This window comes from Nicotiana sylvestris, chromosome 9 (assembly GCF_000393655.2).
Source record: "Nicotiana sylvestris chromosome 9, ASM39365v2, whole genome shotgun sequence".
NCBI classification, from domain to species: Eukaryota; Viridiplantae; Streptophyta; class Magnoliopsida; order Solanales; family Solanaceae; genus Nicotiana; species Nicotiana sylvestris.
In genome coordinates this window covers 183443999-183463259 of record NC_091065.1, presented here as the reverse complement: position 1 = coordinate 183463259, position 19261 = coordinate 183443999, and the positions used below count along the sequence as shown (strand labels likewise).

At 36.8% G+C, this 19261-nt stretch overlaps 2 protein-coding genes and 1 non-coding gene across 4 annotated transcripts; 1 reads left to right on the top strand and 2 right to left on the bottom strand.

Moving 5' to 3' along the window:
• Nucleotides 1-1144: 1144 nt before the first annotated feature.
• On the top strand, nt 1145-2312 carry LOC104231305 (caffeoylshikimate esterase). Its single transcript, XM_009784278.2, has one exon. The coding sequence runs from the start codon at nt 1214-1216 to the stop codon at nt 2177-2179; it is 966 nt and encodes a 321-aa protein (XP_009782580.1). The 5' UTR covers nt 1145-1213; the 3' UTR covers nt 2180-2312.
• Nucleotides 2313-3585: 1273 nt separating this feature from the next.
• On the bottom strand, nt 3586-3657 carry TRNAQ-CUG (transfer RNA glutamine (anticodon CUG)). The gene has a single exon. It is a non-coding gene; the product is annotated as a tRNA-Gln (tRNA).
• A 996-nt stretch (nt 3658-4653) lies between these two features.
• On the bottom strand, nt 4654-17912 carry LOC104231294 (helicase-like transcription factor CHR28). Of its 2 annotated transcripts, none has more exons than XM_009784265.2 (12): nt 17427-17912; nt 14120-14159; nt 13698-14000; nt 12257-13410; nt 11717-11788; nt 10997-11074; nt 10002-10884; nt 7847-7977; nt 7531-7752; nt 5817-6401; nt 5525-5734; nt 4654-5241 (listed from the first exon to the last, which is right to left on the bottom strand). In XM_009784265.2, the coding sequence occupies exons 1-12, from the start codon at nt 17568-17570 to the stop codon at nt 5137-5139; spliced, it is 3927 nt and encodes a 1308-aa protein (XP_009782567.1). In that variant the 5' UTR covers nt 17571-17912; the 3' UTR covers nt 4654-5136. The 2 variants fall into 2 exon arrangements, with proteins under 2 accessions (XP_009782567.1, XP_009782572.1); XM_009784270.2 differs by having other exon boundaries at nt 13698-13997.
• Nucleotides 17913-19261: the final 1349 nt, after the last annotated feature.

The following is a 19261-nucleotide window of genomic DNA, read 5'->3' as shown; positions in this document are numbered from 1 at the left end:
ATTTGGTTGAAACTTTGAAAAAAAAATATTTTTGAAAATTGTAATTGTGTTTGGACATGCATTTTACTTGAAAATAATTTGAATTTTGTTAGTAGAAAACTTCAAAAACTACTTTAGAACTGTTTTTAGGATTTATGTCCAGCCTTAGTGCAATTTTGTTAACTTAAGCTATAAATTTCCGCTTTGTAAATTTCCGGTTTGGAGGACAAGATGCGAGAGTCGAGGCTGAGATGGTTCGGACATGTTAAGAGAAGGAGCATTGATGCTCTTGTTCGGAGGTGTGAGAGGTTGGCCATGGCGAGTTTGAGAAGAGGTCGAGGTAGGCCTAAGAAGTACTGGGGTGAGGTGATTAGACAGGACATGGCGCTGCTTCAGCTCACTGAGGACATGATCCTTGATAGGAGGGTGTGGAGGTCGAGGATTAAGGTAGGAGATTAATGGGTAATTTTTAGTTGCTCACCGATAGTATTAGTAGAACGCATGTCCCTTCATATTCTTAGATTTTTATTACGTTATGTGGTTTTGTTCGCATCAGGTATTGTATTCTATGTTGCTATTATTTGGTACTACTTATCCTTTTATCTCTCCTTTTTTTCTTTTCTATTCCCTCTTTCTCCCTTTCTTGCTTCCCTCCTCTTCTTATTACCCTTCCTGAGCCGAGGATCTATTGGAAACAGCCTCTCTACCTGTTAGGTAGTGGTAAGGTCTGTGTACGGACTACCCTCTCCAGACCCCACCTGGTGGGAACATACTAGGTTTGTTGTTATTGTTGTTGTTAGTAAAATTTGATAATTACCATTAAAAAAACTATTTTTGAGATTTGAAGATTTTGTTTTAAAAATTTGCCAAAAAATAATTACTAAAATTTATAAACAAATAAATATCTGAAAATAAATTTGAAAAAACTCTAAATTTTATGCTCACACGGGAACTTTGTCCTTGACCAAAAAAACATTGGCAGGGAGCGCTTCCCCCCCGAATGGAGCCCTACGCAGCGCAAATTTGAATATAATCGGACTTCTAATGCAATACAAAACAAGATTACTATAATCGGACACCGGATGAGATACAAAAAAAAACCTTTTAAATGCGAATACGAATAAAACCTTATTTAAGGATAATAAAGAGAACAAAAAATATAGACCACTCTTTTTCACAGCCAAACGGAGATTTCCTCCACACAAAGGGAAAATCAAGACCTCATCTACCTATAATGGAGGAAAACCAAAACAACAAATCTCCTCAAACCCAACTCTATTACTGGGGAAATACTCCAACAGAACAAGATTACTATAACCTCCAAGGTATCAAATCTACTAAATCCTTTTTCACTTCACCAAGAAACCTAACCCTATTCACAAGATCATGGCTACCCTCTGCAAAAAACCCTCCACGTGGCATCATTTTTATGGTACATGGCTATGGAAATGACATCAGTTGGACATTTCAAGCAACCCCAATTCACTTAGCCAAAAATGGTTTTGCCTGTTTTGCCCTTGATCTGGAAGGTCATGGCCAATCACAAGGTCTTAAAGCTTATGTACCTAATGTTAACTTTGTTATTGATGATTGTTTGTCTTTTTACAATTTTGTCCTAACCCAAAATCCTGAATTTCAAGATTTGCCTAAATTCTTATATGGTGAATCAATGGGTGGTGCAATTTGCCTTTTGATTCACTTAAAAAGTCCTAGTATGTTTAATGGTGCAATTTTAATAGCCCCCATGTGTAAAATTTCAGATAAAGTTAGACCAAGATGGCCAATTCCACAATTTTTAACTATTCTTGCAAGATTTGCACCTACTTTGGCTATTGTACCAACAGCTGATTTATTGGACAAATCTGTAAAAGTCCCAGAAAAGAAAATTATTGGTGGGATGAATCCTAATAGGTATGTTGGAAAACCAAGATTAGGTACTGTACTTGAACTTTTGCGTGTGACAGATTATGTTAGTAGCAAACTATGTGATGTGAATTTACCATTCTTGATTTTACATGGAAGTGCTGATGTTGTAACTGATCCAGAAGTGAGTAGAGAATTGTATCAGTTGGCTAAATGCAAAGACAAGACATTGAAGATTTATGAGGGTATGATGCATTCATTGTTGTTTGGAGAGACTGATGAAAATGTTGAGATTGTTCGTAGTGACATATTGGCTTGGTTGAATGATCGGTGCTGAGAAATCTGTACTTGAGTTCTATTCATATCTAGTTCATATTAATCATATTTCTAGTTCATTAGTGTGTGACATATTTGTGGTAGATGCAAACTTTAAAAATATTTCTCTATTGATTTAGATTGGATTATCAGTACTTTTCAGATGGCAAAGCTTTCTATAGAGAGCAGATATCAAGATTGCATATTTGCTTATGAATGAATCTTGGATGAATCATATGCTCAGTGATTTTTTCCTATTTGTCTCGAATTACGGGAACCTACACATATTATTACAGTATAACAGAATCCCCAGCCAGAGTCAGCCAGAGTCACACGTGCAAGTTTCTTTACACGTGGCTCGTCCGTGGTTGTGACTCAGCATTGGAGAAGAGGGTGGAACTGCACACACTTTAGTGTTCTGAGCATTGTTCGAGTGACTTCCATATTAGTACGGGAACCTACACATATTAATACAGTATACCAGGATCCCAGCCAGAGTCGCACGTGCAAGTTTCGTTACATGTGGCTCGTCCGTGCTTTTCAGGGCGCTGGTTGTGTGAAGAGGGTGAAACTGCACACACTTTAGTGTTCTGAGCATTGTTCGAGTGACTTCCATATTATTACGGAACCTACACATATTAGTACAGTATACCAGGATCCCAGCCAGAGTCGCACGTGCAAGTTTCGTTACATGTGGCTCGTCCGTGCTTTTCAGGGCGTTGGTTGTGTGAAGAGGGTGGAACTGCACACACTTTTGTGTTCTGAGCATTGTTCGAGTGACTTCCATCTTTTTTAGCTTAGGGTCTATCGGAAATAGCCTATCTTCCCTTTTAGGGTAGGGCTAAGGCTGCGTATGTCCAACCCTCCTTAAACCCCACTTGTGGGATCATACTAGGTCGTTGTTGTTGATCATTGTTCGATTGAGTAGGCAGCACCTATAAGGCAAAGCTTTCTTAAAGAGGGCTGGTTCCTTGTTCGCAGAATTATCTAGATCTGTTTCGACAGAATTATCCGATACCCGTGCTGGTGGTATATAGCAGGTATTTAGGAGAAGCCCAAACACCACTATTAAAAAAAGAACATGTTTATGCTTAATGGTTCTGACTTCTGACTATTTTGAAGCAAAAGAGTTGTGTGTACTTTCAATCAACCCCGTTTAACTTTAGTGGCTTTGAAATCTTGAGTATAAGGTTATTTTGGATATGTAGCCATTATAGCATTATGCATGGGACCATGTCAATAAATACTACAGGATTAAATACTACACTTACACTACAGCTTCATAGAGTTGCAAATCAGAAAGTATTGAATTTCTGTTTGGGATGAGGAGAAGAGGGTAATATTCCCTTATGTGCCTTAATTTTGTTACTTTTATAGCTGAAACTTAATTTTGTGCACTTGACAAAAAAGTTACTGTACAAAAAGAAAAGGTCCCACCGAGATTTGAACTCGGGTTACTGGATTCAGAGTCCAATGTCCTGACCACTAGACCATGGGACCATGTTTGTTACCATGTTTCATCCTTAACAATATCAATTCACCCCTACTCAAAAAAAAATCAAAAAGGAAAACTATTTCCAAATTGCCCATTGCAATTACTCCCATAGTTTTATCGTCCTTATAATGCATTTCTTATAAATGTCTAAAGATTTCCATGTTAGAGTATAACGATTCTTTTGACTCGAAGTCAAATGTCAATTAAAGAAACGGCAGTCCGCTGCACAAAGCTTCAGCTATATGCAGGGTCCAAAAAAGGGTCGGACCATAAGGATCTATTGTACGCAGCCTTACCCTGCAAATGTTATTACTTTCTTATATTTTGTGGTTGGTCCATAGTTCAAAGAGGTATAAAAAGTAGAGATTTGGATCGTTTAAGCGATCGTACCGTGTTGGTATCTCATACTTTGATCTTCCCCATCCTCCATTAGACATGGTGACGCATTGAATTCTCAAAAGGGAAAATTTTGTGCCCAAAGCAAACACCATCATACACCTACTAATAACTAGCACATCAAACAAAAAAAGAATTAAAACCAAATCATTTTCTAAATACATATTTTCGTTTTGCTCTGTTGTCTTTTTGAAGGTGGGGGGAGACATACCGCTATTTATCGCATAAAGAATTCCTTCATTAATATTAATGCATAAACAATTCATCAAAAGACTGATTCCGGTCCCCTAAAGTTAGAAAGCTGGTTAGACTGCAATCTCTGCCTATGGAAAGAGAAGTCACGAAAAGCAATCCATATGATCAATAAAGACAGACTTGTATTATAATCGTCGCATAACCAGCATGTGAACCAAGTGACGCCTTAATGTACAACTATATTTGTGTGTGTCCCCTACCTTGACTTGATTGTCAAACACCGTCAGCCATTTAAGTTTTCGGCACAGGGAGGAACCACAATGTTATAGAATAGAATTGGCAGGATCCCAGAACTTTACATCCAAGGTATAAGCCACAGTAACACACAAGCAATTTATAGAAACTTCAAATGAAAAAGAATTGCCATGACGGCATAGTTCTGTATTAAATTAAATTTGAAGGTGAATTTTACAACCCAAAAACCTAGAAGTAATATACTGTCTAGAACTTAAACTACTAATACATTGTACTCCTAAGTATCCTATCCTAGAAAAAAGAAACATGGCAGAAGCCACAGGAACTATCATTTACATCTTCTAAGCAAAGAATCTACAGAGACTCATCTAAAGTCTCATCCTCATTTGGGTGTAGCCGACTAAAATCCAACCTCTGCACAAGGTAACCAATAGCTATAAAAAATGGATCATATGAATGTTTGAAGGTATTCTCAAAATCATTGTTTAGTAAGGTCATCTTTTCTGTCAATACTATGGACCTAAGAACCAAAGCCTCAATTATGTATGCTGCTAAACCAGTTTCCAAATAAAAAATTTAAGACAGCCCAAGCTGGCTGGCATTAAAATGTCAGGTTACTGCAAAAAATGAGATGCTGATTAAATCTTGAAAAGGTACTCCAAGTCCTCCACAGTGAGACGAGTCTGTCGGCTACCAGTCTCATCCTCTCCGAATGCAGAAGCAACCATTTCTCTTTTCTTTTGCTGTGAAAATCGGTGATACCACATTAGAATTCTCAAATGTAGAGGAAGTCAGAAACCAGCAAAGATGCAGAAAAGGAAACCGCAAACTGGACTATGTTTGAACTAGGACAAGTAATGAAACCCAGTGATAGCATATCTGCATATGCTGACATCCAAGTCCTTCAGCAGAAGATCATGACTATCCATGTTTATCATTATATTGATAGAAACACTTCAGGCGTGTTGCAAATTTACGATGAAGTACGAACAAAAAGCTTTAACAAAACTACAAATAAAGTAATACCTGAAGAGCCAATATGCGATCTTCAACTGTATCTTTTACAGTCAACCGCAAAACTGAAACAGGACGGGTCTGTCCAATCCGATGCGCCCTGTCGATTGCTTGATCTTCAGTGGTAGGGTTCCACCAAAGGTCCAAGAGAAGAACATGACAAGCTGCAACCATGTTCAGTCCAAGGCTTGCAGCTTTCAGAGACATAATCATGACTGATACCTGCGTAAAACTTCAATTTTAGTCCTGGGATTTTAAAAAGATAGAAAAATATTCAACACCAAAAAGATGGAAATGTTAAAACCTCAGGAAGTGTGTTAAAATCTTTCACAGCCTTATCTCTAGCAAGAACAGACATTGTTCCGTCAAGTCTACGGTACTGAATTGAGGAACTCTTCAGACAAGTTTCAAGCAAATCCAACATCCCCGTCCACTGAGAAAAGACAATTGCCTTCTCTCCAACGATTGTGGTTGTATCTTTGGAACTTGTATTCATCCTAGATTCTTCTGCATGATTATCACATTTATTTTCTGACGGAGAAGTTCCTTCATCATCTGATCTTGAAATGCAGTCCCTCATAGTGCACGCCTTCGGTTTAGACAGAGATTGCAGCATCTGAAGAGCAGCTTTAATCTTGGATGAGTCATATGGGCTACAAATTGAACTTTCAGCCACTTCAGAGCCAGCACAGTCGGGGTTCTTTTGCAGACTGGGCTGATCAGATAGAGAATCACTTAACATTGCTTTAGAGAAAACTGAAGAAACGCTCAGCTGAGTTTTGCAAGCTGATACAGGACACTTAGTGTCATCGCCGCTTAGATGTTCACAAATACACTGATTGCAAAAGACATGTCCACAAACTGTTACAACAGCATCTTCAGGGGGGTCCTACAAGATTGTTACCAAAATGCATAAGGAGGTAAGGAAGAAATAAGGAGATCCATAACAGAGAAATCCAAGACAAGAGAAATAAAGAGTAATGTAGTAAGAGACAGATCAAAATAGTAAAGTTGCAGACAACTAGAAAACATTATAGGCTGAAATGATTACTTTAAAATTGGTATCACATATTAAAAGCAATTGTTGTTGCAACATTTCTCTGATAACCTGTAGTACGTAATCAACCAAATTGTAAGCACTATTTTCCAAATGTTATTTCTATTTTGCCTTGAACAGAGCAAATCACTTGAGCATTATCAAAGCAAGTTCAAGTTTGTAACTAGAAATGGCAATAAGTTATATTAGCTTAACAAAGGCAAGCACCACTATTGGTTGTATCTCACCATTAACCTCAAAATTGCAGATTCTTAATAGACGACCCAGAACAGGGAACAAAGATATTAAAAATGCTACAATCATAAGGATAAAAACCCATTACATATAATAATGATACTTTTGGTGTTGATGTTTGCAAATTGCATGGAAAAAAACCAAAAAATCCCCGAGTCCCAGAGTCCCAGAGGCGCACGGTTTTTAAACTCGGTGGATGCCTCTTTACCCTCTCAACTTAAATACCAGCCCTTCTACTCTACTCCACTTAAATGCAACAAAGCCTAATTGATTTGAGTGTCCTAATAACTGAGAGGTTTCTACATGGAAGTTAAGTTGTAAAAATCCTCCTTTCTAGTTGTGGATCAGCTTCAATGTTAAACTGAACCATGCATGCATTTAGCAGAGCATGAATGCTTGTGCATGTAACATTCACAAATTTATCCTTAGCTAATATAGAACCTGAAAGTAGTAGCTTAAAACCCCAATACTTTTGGTTCACTCTTCCTTCAAATTAGACGAGGATGTATCATCAAAAAATAGATAAAAACATTTAAGTTCAATGGGGTTGTTTCTTTTCAGGGAAAAGCTGAGGCGGATAACAGTTGATCAGAGAGCAAAAAGCTAGAGGTGACAATTTAAAAACACCACCTAAAGTATAAAGCCGCCAAATAAGGAGCAGCAACAAAAAAAGGAGTAATAAGATTGACATAAACATATATTAAAGAAGAGCCAAGTGATAACATACACTGCAAATGCCACAAATTGCTAAAGAACCTTCCAAACAATTCAAAAGAACAGTTAGTTTCTCTCGCGGTAATTTCTTGGCCTCCTCAATAGATGATCTCCAAACAGAACCAGAGTTGGACCCTCCAACAAGAAGAGGGTGATCACAAGCTTGTCTCAGGCGTAAAAGCATCAGCAGTATGTTGACATAATTTTGTTTGACTGTCCCGGCAGCAGCATATTCCTGAATTGTCCATAAATTGATATGTTAAGAGAAAGAGAAGAATTCAAAAGCCAAAGTTCTTGAAGACTGGGTATAAAATATCGTCGAAACATACAGCAAACTGAGCACGTGATTCAGATTCAAGTCTGCAGTAGAAATCTCGTTCCTCATCAGTAAAATCAACTTTTCTCAGTATAATTCGTTTCGGTGGAAGGTTGATAATGGGTTCTCCATCAATAAATGTACCTGATCAGATAATGACAGCGTTAATCCTCAATATAGAAATTTAAGAGTTGTGCGCTTAAAGTGACAAGTCAGACATGCAAACAGTACAACAGTAAAAGTGGACAATGACCACCAGAAAACCAAGTTGAGTTTGTCATGTTCATTACTACAAGCACCTCATAGATACAAACAGCTGACTAGCAAATGACTTTTAGCACTTCATTTGAAAATCTAAGCACACATAGCCAAAACAAGTCGAACAAAGCTGCATGTCTAAACATTAGTGCGCAACATGTTAAAGATAAGAACAATAATTGGGCTCAGATGAACCAAATAGACCATATGATCCTTTTCTTTCCAAAGAAGAAAAAGAGAAACTTTGAAATTACTTTAAAAAAATAAGCATAATTCCAAGAACGAATCTGCAACGCATAGGAGAGCAAACAGGGAATGGAGGACTAACTTATACCGCAAACAAATGGTAACGCACCAAGAAAGTCCTTACTGTACAAACTCTATTAGGACACATCTCTAAAATTTAATATGGACAAAAGGTCCCTACTAGCATCTGCACAATGCACAGAATACAAGGAAATTTGGAGTAAATCACTTACATGTTCCAACTTATGTTGGAAGCTACAATTTCGTCCTTACCTATCACTTTGTCCCAATAGCATCATCAATATAACATTTTTAATTTTAGATGATCCTAGCCAGAAGCCAAATTGGTGCTAAATCATAGTAAAGCATGATGATTTACAAGTGTAACTTTGAAAAAACACAATACCTTAACAGTTAACTAAAAGAAGTGAAAAGGAAAGAAAAAGAAAAACTTTTGCTTTCTTCTATGTCCCACCAAACCCACCTGTTTTTCGCTCATCCCATTTAGCTGTATGGTTTTGAAAATCGCAGCATCCACAACCCCATCTCCCCCTCCCCTCTTTCCCCCTCTCCTTCAAGCTTTTTGTTTCCTATTCACCCTCTCCTCTCCCCATTCATGTGTCCCCCGCACCTACCCCTACTCTCCTGCCTGAATCACCACAGCGGCAGCCGCTAAACAAATATCTACAAGTGGTCCCCCAGCACTGTGATGGTGGGTCTGATACTCTCGGAATTCCTATATCCTCTACATTTTTTGCTTGCTTATCACTTTTGGCTTTCTCGATTAAGAATTTGTGCGGGTGTTAGACGGATGCAAGTTTCTTGATTTTGAAGTTAGGGTGGCGGAGGAGGTTGCATATTTATTGCTCAACTCAGGTAGGGGAGTTCCAGGTTGGGGCACAAGGGAGTGGTGTTGACTAAACAGTGGGCAGGACTTGCTGTAGATGTTGGAGTCAGGATTGACTATAGAGGTGGTTGAAGCCATGGAGGAGCCTTGCATGGAGAAAAGGACCTGGATTTGTGGCAATCATATGTTCCACTTTATACTTTTCCTGTTCGTTTTCCTTCCTTTTTTTTTCCTCTTGTTTTTCAGTCAGAAAGATTAATTTTTTCTCTTCTTTGCTTTTTTTCTCTTCTCCTGGTTACTTCTATTTCCTTAAAAAATCATTTTAAAATAACAATTTCAAGCAAAATTACCCAAGTGAACATCACGTGTCTCACACATGAAGTCAGATTTTAGCTCCAATTTCCTTACTGGAGGGACACTAAAGACCATATGAAAAGAGAAGTGATAAATTGAGGATAAACTCAGAATAAAGTGAAGGATGAGGAGGAAAATTGTAACTTACAGCACATAAGTGTTTTTTTCCAGATAAGTTGTAACTTAGAACATAATTTGGGCACCATATAGTACTTTACTTGGAATCATGTAATACTGATGCGGGAAGTATAAAAAGAAAGGTTGGGGCAATGAGGAGCTAGAAGAGTGCTCGCAGGCCCTCTACCCTTTATCAGTACTGAAATAGAAATAGACATGAATGGTTTGGCGTAAAAAAAAAGATGCAACCACAAGTGAATCATATTATACCATGTAAGGAGCAAGCCTGTCTAAAATGGTATGCAGCTTATAGAGGAAAAGTACATGCTGAAGTTATTATATTCACCTTTAGTGCGACGAAGCATAACAGTCTTAAGCACTGCTTGCAGCTTTCTGTACCCGGTTGTTGGATGTTTCTGGATTGGAAACTTTATTGTGGAGCAGAATTGTTTATACACTGCATATGGGTCATATTTGAGAAATCTGAAGTAACTGTAAAGGTCATCAACTGCGTTTTGGATAGGTGTCCCTGACAAACACCATCTACGTTTAGCACGAAGACCCCAACAAGCCCTAGCTACTTGGGTTCTGTAATTCTTGATGCTTTGAGCCTCATCCAGCACGATCCTGTACCATCCCACCTTTGCAAGAGGGCGCGCAGTGGCTTCAAGCAATTCCTTCTCCACTTCTTTTTTTGCCTTTGATGAACTTTTCTTTGAGCTCGAAGGAGATTTTCTCTTTTTACTAGAAGGTGATTCATGAGTTCCTTTTCCTGTCTCATCATCATCTTCCACAAGAGGCTGCTTAGGGACCTCCATGCTTACTATTGAATAAGTTGTGACCACCACATCGTACTTTGCTAGTTCAATAGGGTCCTTTGTTCTATTGCTACCATGGTATACTAGGACAGAAAGATTTGCTTTGCTTGTTACCTTATTGTGTAACTCCTCAGACCACTGACGAAGGACACTGGTAGGACAAACGATAAGGGTGCCCGCAGCAGGCCTCCCTTTTGTATGCATAGAAGTTTTACTGCCTGTGCTAGAATTATCATTGACTTGATAAGAATAGGCACCTAGCTTTGACTTGTCAAGCTCAGATGAAATATCATCATCGTCCAAATTCAATGTCTCCGTTTTAATTTGTCTGGCCATGGCTGTAGAAACTCTCGAAGATGGAGACCTTTCTTTGAGTATAAGTGCAATTGTTGATACAGTTTTCCCAAGTCCCTACAACAACCCAAAGAAAAAAGATTACTAAGAAAAGGGTGACCACTTCGAAGGCAATTCTTCTCATGTAGACAGATGAAACATCGAGAAGTTTAAAGTGTCAAAAAGTTACCTGATCGTCAGCAAGAATCCCACCACAACAGGGTACACCAGCTTTTTCCTTCTTGACCATCCATGATAAAGCAATGCGCTGCGTGTAAATTGAATGGATAATATTCAGATAATTCCTCACACCAATTCAACATATAATACATTTTATCTCTTGTTTTTCCCCTGGTTAATTCTTCTTCAGGAGGAGGAAGAGGCATTGAGAACCTAAACAGCCTGCTAATAAACAGCCTGCTATAAACTACAATATGAATAAATGAAAAAAGAAAAAGAGATAGAGAAGCAGATAAAGAAAAATGAAACACCCGAACAATAATCTAGGGCAGTAAAATACACAAGCATATGCAAAGTTCCACAAGGATGTTTTCAGCGAAAGGAGTTATTGGCTTAGTACCAGTTATAATGTAACTATTTTTAACCATATCTTCAGATAAGCTACAGCATTTCAGACAACACAATATGTTCAACCAATAGAATAATTCAGAGAATTCACATATCATTGATGTATTTTGTCAGCAGCTAAGTTCTTTTGGCGCTAACAAAACTATTTTAGTAAAATTTAATTCTCTCAATTCCCGGGCAATTGCACCAAAAATTCAAGTAGACGCCCTCAGTACAATATTAGTGATCTCCACATCTTGAAGAATAAATTCAGGTACATGCTGCAGTTAGAAAATCGAAACTTATAATTCCTATAAACATAAACCATCAAACAGTGCTGAACCTGGTGTCTCAATAGAGGAACAGCCAAAAGACCATCGGGTGGATTTTCTTCTGATTTCGGCTGAGAAAGATCCTGCAACAGGTACCACAGCCTTAGTCCAATCAGAATTTATTTCTTTACGTGAAAAAGGGCAGATTTTCTCACGGGCACAAAAGGCACCCATTTAGTGTCATCATGTTCCACCATAAAGAACTTTAAACACAGACAGCTTTTAAAAGTCAGGAGAAGGAATTTTCTGTATTGATCATCCACATACACAGCAAACAATAAATTGGTCAGCATAAAAATAAAGAATCCAACAGATCCCTTGAATTGCACATGCTTAAAGGATTTCAACTCCCATCTTTGTAACTTACAGAACTATTATCAATAAAGATATACAAGAAAAAAAAAAAGCATTCAAGTGGGTGCGAATAATTACCAGAGAAACAGCTAAAGATAAATATTAATTTTAAAACAGCAAAAATAGTATGACAACATTTCAGAGCACAGTTCTTGCAACACGTGTGTATTGAAATAGTGCCAGCTATTAGTCCTCACCTGCAAGGCAGCTCGATAAATAACAAGCTCATCATTTGACTTCGGCCTCATTTGTCCCACTTCAGCTGGAATGAAAGAGTTAGTAATTGTAGTACGCTGTAGAGCAACAAGAGCCTTGCCATTAGCACATGGATTTGCCTTTGCAGGTGCACTTATATCCTCGAGAATGCACAGATCATCATCATCCTCACTATGGCTTCTTTGAGGCAACAAGCTTCGCTGAGCTCCTCGATGAGTGGTTGTAGATAGGCGAGAACCAGTAAATTTTAAAGAACTGTGCTTTTGCCCCTTTTCTAACATTGCACAGCTGAACTGCTTCTTCATTGAAGTTGATGATAATGAGACAGGCAGTTCTCTACCCTTCACATCAGTGTGGTGATCCTGAGGAACCAGAATGATTTTTTCTAAAGAAGCTTTTTTGAAATTATCAAGGTGATGAGAAGACCTATCATACTGAAGTATATCATTTTCAACCTTTGGATAAACCATAAAATCGGTACTTGAAAAAGCAGTTGCAGGAGCAGGAACAAATGAATTTGAGAGCCCAGAAACTGTAGGTATATCAGCACCACCTATCAGTTCATTTTTGTCATTCCTTCTATGTAACTGGTGGTTTTGAATAAGGAAACTTGACCCACTGAAAGGCAAAGGCTGAGGAAACATCTTTTGCACCTTATTGCTGTCTCTTAACCTGGAGGACAAGATGCCATTATTTAATGATGTTTGGATACCACCACTACGATAGGCACTGAGCTCCCCAACACCAAAATTTGCAGTCATATAACACTCAGGAACCTGCTGAACTCCTTCACCTGTTCTTGTCCAATTCTCATATGCCATTGTATCTGAGTCTGCAATCCCAGTTGTATGGTCCAATTGTCCGTCCATTATATTTAGCATCTTATCATTGTGAGACAGCATTTCAAAATCAAGGTTATTTAGTGCAGCCGGCTTCGAGAAAGAATCTGCATGGAAAGTTTGTGGAAACTTGTCCCAACTTTCGGGCAAAGTATCAGAACTCTGACATAAACTGAACCCAGCGTAGGGTTCATCATTTGGAGATGCAGCTACTTCAATGCTTGATGTTTCTTCTGCAGCTAATGTTTCTGAGGTTCTCAACTTGTTCTCTATAGTTGATTGGCTTAGCAGCAACCCTAAAATGTCAATGACGTTTTTCGAAGCGATTAAAAACAAAAATGAATAAATAGAAAACTTACAACAGAAAAGGACCTCAGAGCAAAAATGAGAATAACAGAAATGCCTACTAAAAAGGTCAAGAAACATTCAGCGCAAGATTCTCGCTCTGGAGAACCAGTGGTATTAATGAGTTTCACATATTGTATAGCTGGTCCAAATTCTATCAATTATTGATATGATCAGTATTAGCAGCAAAGCTACAAGTGTCACAACTAGTCGACATCTGAAGGTTGAGTTTCCTTACTTTCTTGTTGGACATTAGATGAAGTACACCGAGAGAGATTATCCTTATGAGTGGACCAGTCATTGTCCTGACCAGGCCTCCGTTCAGTCAGGTTTCCACAGAAACTGTGTACCGGAGAGTCTATCCCTAATTGAAACTCAAGCTTCCCACCATCAACATTTGAATTCCCTGCAGAATCAGATGAACCATCTGAAACACCTGTCCTAGAATCTGAAGCTTCTGAGTTGGAAGAAGGGGAGACTCCAATGTGTCCAAGAAATTGACCCCCAGAAAATGAAGCTCTCTCCAAATCTGAATAACCTACTTAAAATAGCATAAACATCAAGAATCAAATATCACGATGAGTAATAAGCACCATAATCTCACACCAAGTTAGTAACAACATCAAATTCCATAAGTATCCAAGTCGGCAACCAGCTAACCTTGTCCCATGTCATTTGGCATAAAAACCTCTGGCATACTCTGCAAAAGGATACCCGAATATTAAAATCATTGACAAACTGGGTAAGCATTGTAAGACCAAACTGTTCACGTGATCCAATGACAGATCTACAATATGTATCTCCAGACCGAAGATTGAAAGCAAAGCACTTCGCAGTATATTCTTTACTTAACCTATATTGTGTTTTTACTTCGTGAAGCTGATGGCATAATTTCAATCATTAAGCTTTTTGTCATTAACAACGGAATTTAACTGACCTGACATCAATTTTAACCATCTACATTCAATGGACAATTTAAACAGTTTACGGGTCTAGGTCCAACACCTCTTGGTCTTGGACACAATAATGTAACCGACTGCTCAGTACTTAATCAACAAGCCATTCGAATTTACAAGGTGTAATGTCTAAAAATAAGAGTAATCCCATGAGTAAAGTTATTCATTTTGACAAGCCCATACTTAAAATATAGTACCAAACATCGATATTATGTATTACTGAACATTCACTGACTTCAAGTGTATCTAGTATTTCCATTTGTTCAATTTAGTCAAACACATCTACAAATTATTTCTGCCAACATGCCCTTTATTTATGAAAATTTGCAAATGTGATGTGTCTGTTTAAGTACCACAGATACTTCAAAAGAACCCCATCCACAGATACTGGAAAAGGCACAAGACATCCTTAATGCTTCTGACCATATTATTACCAACCATTGGTATCAAATTTCTCAGCATCTAACAGCTTAGGAGTATTCTTTCAAACAGTCTAATGTGTTAAAGAAATTTAGCAAGGTTTTACCTAGTATTCAAAGAAATCACACGTTAGTATCCTTAATATTTCAAGATTCAGCTAACCAAATTACTTCAGTAGCTCTTAGTTCACCCAACCTAATTAGCTCCACAATGGGCCATCCCAATCCCAATCAGACTCAACAGTTACAAGTCTCGACTTGAAAATGGGACAACAGATACCAAGCCTGAATCTATCAACTAAAAAGGTTCTGTATTTCATTGATAAGTCTTCTAATATTAATTTCTTGCAATAATCACACAGTAGACCCAGTTTTCCCAAAGAGCAATTAATCTCATCCTAAAGGTCAATTAAGGACCACTGGCAAAAAACGTGAGGTAGGTACCTTATTAGAAGCATCTATAATTATGACTCAGAGTCTGCACATGCTATCTGTTACATAGGGAAATGTTATATTGATTATACAGAATATTTCAAGGTATTCCATAGGCCATTTTATAATATTATATACTTACAACAACTAGGCCTCATTCCCAAACAAGTTGGGGTTGACTATATGAATCCTCACTGACCATGTTACTCCATATAGACTCATCTCAAGCCAATATTATCGAAAATAAAAATAACAACAATAATAATAATAATAATAAAGTACTACAATAAAATTAAAAAATTACTTAAATCATCGTATGTAACAAACGATTACTACACCTATTTTATCCCAACCAGAGAGAGAGAGAGACCAAGACTCCCGTAGAAGAAGTCCATCTTGTATATTGTTAATACTCAATTCAATAAAAGTCTCTCTCTTCCTTTCTCTTTTCACAGAGCGTCGCTAAAAGGCCCACTAGTAAAAGAAGCTATTCAATCAGGCATCACAGAAGTGTGAAAATATGCAGTCTTATAATACAAGTGGCCTTGAAATATTTGATAGTTATGGACCTTCAACTAGCATAATCATAGTGTTTTGACATTTACAGTTTTCATGTTACCACCATGCTACCTTGAACGACACAACAAAAAGAACAAGGGTCACCTCCATAGCCATGCATCTCCAGTAACTACAGAACCTAGTTAATTACCACAACTCGCAAGCTCATGAGTCATGATCCTACGCAGCAAGATATCATGAAAATAAGATGCAATTAGATTTTTTTCAAGATGACACTAGCTGAAATTTGCAAGATAAAAACTGACATTTCGCTGTTCACGTCTAAAAGTGCTAAATTCTTTTATTTGAAAGTCTTTTCACGAGATTATTCTTTATTCAAGATGTTGAATTTTTTATTTCTTCTAAAATTATCTTATAATGTGAGGCAGGTATATGAGATTCCATTACAAACATATAAATATTCTTTCAGTTCAATGACTATCTATCGAGGTTATATAATATATTTTCTATTTCACGGGCAGTAAAGCCAATTTTACTGGACCTCTATCCAGCAACTTAATGCGACACGGCAAGGTCGAACAGCTTAGCTAAACTCTCCCATGTGAAGAAAATGATTGGCACTGACAACATTATGACGTACTCACTCTGTTCCAGTTTATGTGAAAGTGTTTGACTAAGCACTGAGTTAAGATAAATAAAGGGAAGACTTTTGACACATAAACTAAATATATGCAAAGTACCAATATCGCTCGTACTACCAATAATTAAATGAGTCAGTTGGGAGTTCCACATGTCTTTACATTTTCTCTCTCTTAGTAAATGAATGAGCTTTTATATCGAGTGAGACCAAACAAGTCATGTCATTAAGCGTAAATGGAGACGCAACTCTTAAAATAGTTTCCAAATAGAGAAAGATGTTATTCTTTTCGGAACAGACTAAAAGGAATGTCAGTAATGTCAGACGTAATAGAGAGCGTAATAAATAAAGATCAACAAATGTATCCAACTTAAATGGAAAATCTCCGAATTGTACAATCATCTAATCTAAAAGCTTAAACATTAAACTACTAAAAGTAAACACTCAATTATTCATTTAATTCTTACAAAATTTTCTTTCAAAGCAAAATCTAGAGAGTTTAAGTTCCACGCGCTTACAGCGTAAAAAATATTTACACAATTCGGTACTTAAAAATAATTGTAGGTAACTTTAGTCAATAAGCATTGCTCATTAGTCTAACATAAATGGCTAGTAACATTCATTAGACTGTAAGTTTATATAACTTAAATTTCAATCCAAATCAAACCCAAATTTTGAATCCCTATACAATAATCTTATTTACATATATATACGCACACACACCAAAAGAAAAGTTTAAGAGGTGCATGTCCAGTTCCGACTGAATCGAGAATTACCCACTAACAAAATTATTACTAAATGATCATGCTCAATTCACAGTAAAACCCTGATTTACCAAAAAGATTTAACTTATATATACTGATACCGTAAAGATTTTGTATACTACCTGTGAAATTTAACCTGTACTAGCAGATTGGTTACCATCTTTACCAGATTACCAAGACTTGATTGTGTAAAGATTTTTTACACTGTCAATGCATACAAAGAATTCATTGAAAATTTACCGGCAGAGAAGGATCGGGGTCCTCGTCAATAATTTTCCATATATCGTCAATATCCATGCTTAGCTCATCAAAATTCATCCCAAATTCGACCGCGGAATCCTCCGATGGTAACGAATACTGCGATGACTGGTCCGTCATCATCATCGCAATAATATCACTAGAATTCTCACCAAATCCAATCAATCAATCAATCAATCAAATAATGAAACCCTAATCCAGCAACAAAAAAAAAGCCTAGAAATTCACGAGTCCTCTGAGATTCCAATACGCTGTCGTTTCATCAACCCAAAAGGATCACAAAATTTTCACCACACCAACTCTGTGTGTGTGTGTGTGTGTGAAGATAAATCTACGATTGGATTTTTCTTCTGGCAAAGAAGGTTCGTAGAGGTTTCAAAATACGCGACTTTTGATTTGGCCACTTTTTTTTTTTTGCCCTTTTTAATATGTGTGTGTTTTTTCTCGTGAGGTTTTTGGGGGAATTTGTGTTGAATTGGGGATGATGTGGTGTTTTATGACTTTCTTTTTATAATAATTTATAATTTAAAATAAATAAAATAAAATAAAAAACAATTTCCTAATTTGGTTTGGACTTTGGATATAGGAGGACGAATCCAAATGGAATAGGAAATGGTTTTATTAAACGTAAGGCGCGCGTTTTGTCAGTTCAACTTCAGCTGTCTTCTCTTCTTTTTTAAAAGCCACATGTCCATTTCGGATTCTAACTAGTACTAATATTGTTCTTTTTGTCTAAATTTATGTGACGGTATTTGGTAGTACAGTTTAAGATATTCACTTTGAATATTAGTTATGTTAAATATTTAACGGTCATTTCTATATGTCGTTTAAGATTCTTGACACACTTATTAATCGTAAGATGTATCTTACTAAATTATTCTTATCTCTTTCTTAAATGAGTAATTTAATTAATGATCATAGTCTTTGGGTATCTTACTTAAATGAGTAACTAATAACTATATGTCCTCTTGGGGCAGTAGGAATTGAATTGCAACAACAATATACCTCGTGTAATTTTACAAGTGAAGTTTGGGAAGGGTAGTGTGTATGTCGATCTTACCCCTACCTTGTAAAGGTGGAAAGGTTATTTCCGATAGACCTTCTGATATATCATAATCTCAACAGTTTTGAAAAAGAAAAATAGTAGAGAAGTTACGGAAAAGAAGCATTTAAAAATATTAAAGAAGAAAAAAGTAGCTAATGTTTTCTTAATTTAATAAAGTGGTCAATATTTTAGACCATTTTGTTTGGTTTTTTTTGGCTAAGGAGACAAATGAAAAAGGACCAAAGGAGTATATTAGTGATGGTATTTGATAGTGCAGTTTAAAATATTCAATTTGAATATTAATTATGTTAAATATTCAACGGTCATTTTTATATATCGTTTAAGATTCTTGACACATTTATTAATCATAAGATGTATCTGACTAGAATACTCTTAACTCTTTCTTAAATGAGTAATTAATGATCACAGTCTTACGGGGAATCTTCCTTAAATGAGTAACTAATAACTATATGTCTTCTTGAGGTAGTAGGAATGGGATTGCAACAACAATATACCTAATATAATATCACAAGTGGAGTTTGAAAATAGTAGTGAGTACGTCGACCTTATCCCTATCTTGTGAAGGTAGAGAAGTTGTCTCTGATAGACCCTCGAATATAGCATAATCTCAACAGTTTTTGAAAGGAAATATAATAGCAGAGAAGTCACGGAAAAAGAAACATTGACAAGAAGAAAAAAGTAGAAATATTGAAGAAGAAAAAAGTAGTTAATGTTTTCTTAATTTAATAAAGTGGTAAATATTTTAGAACAC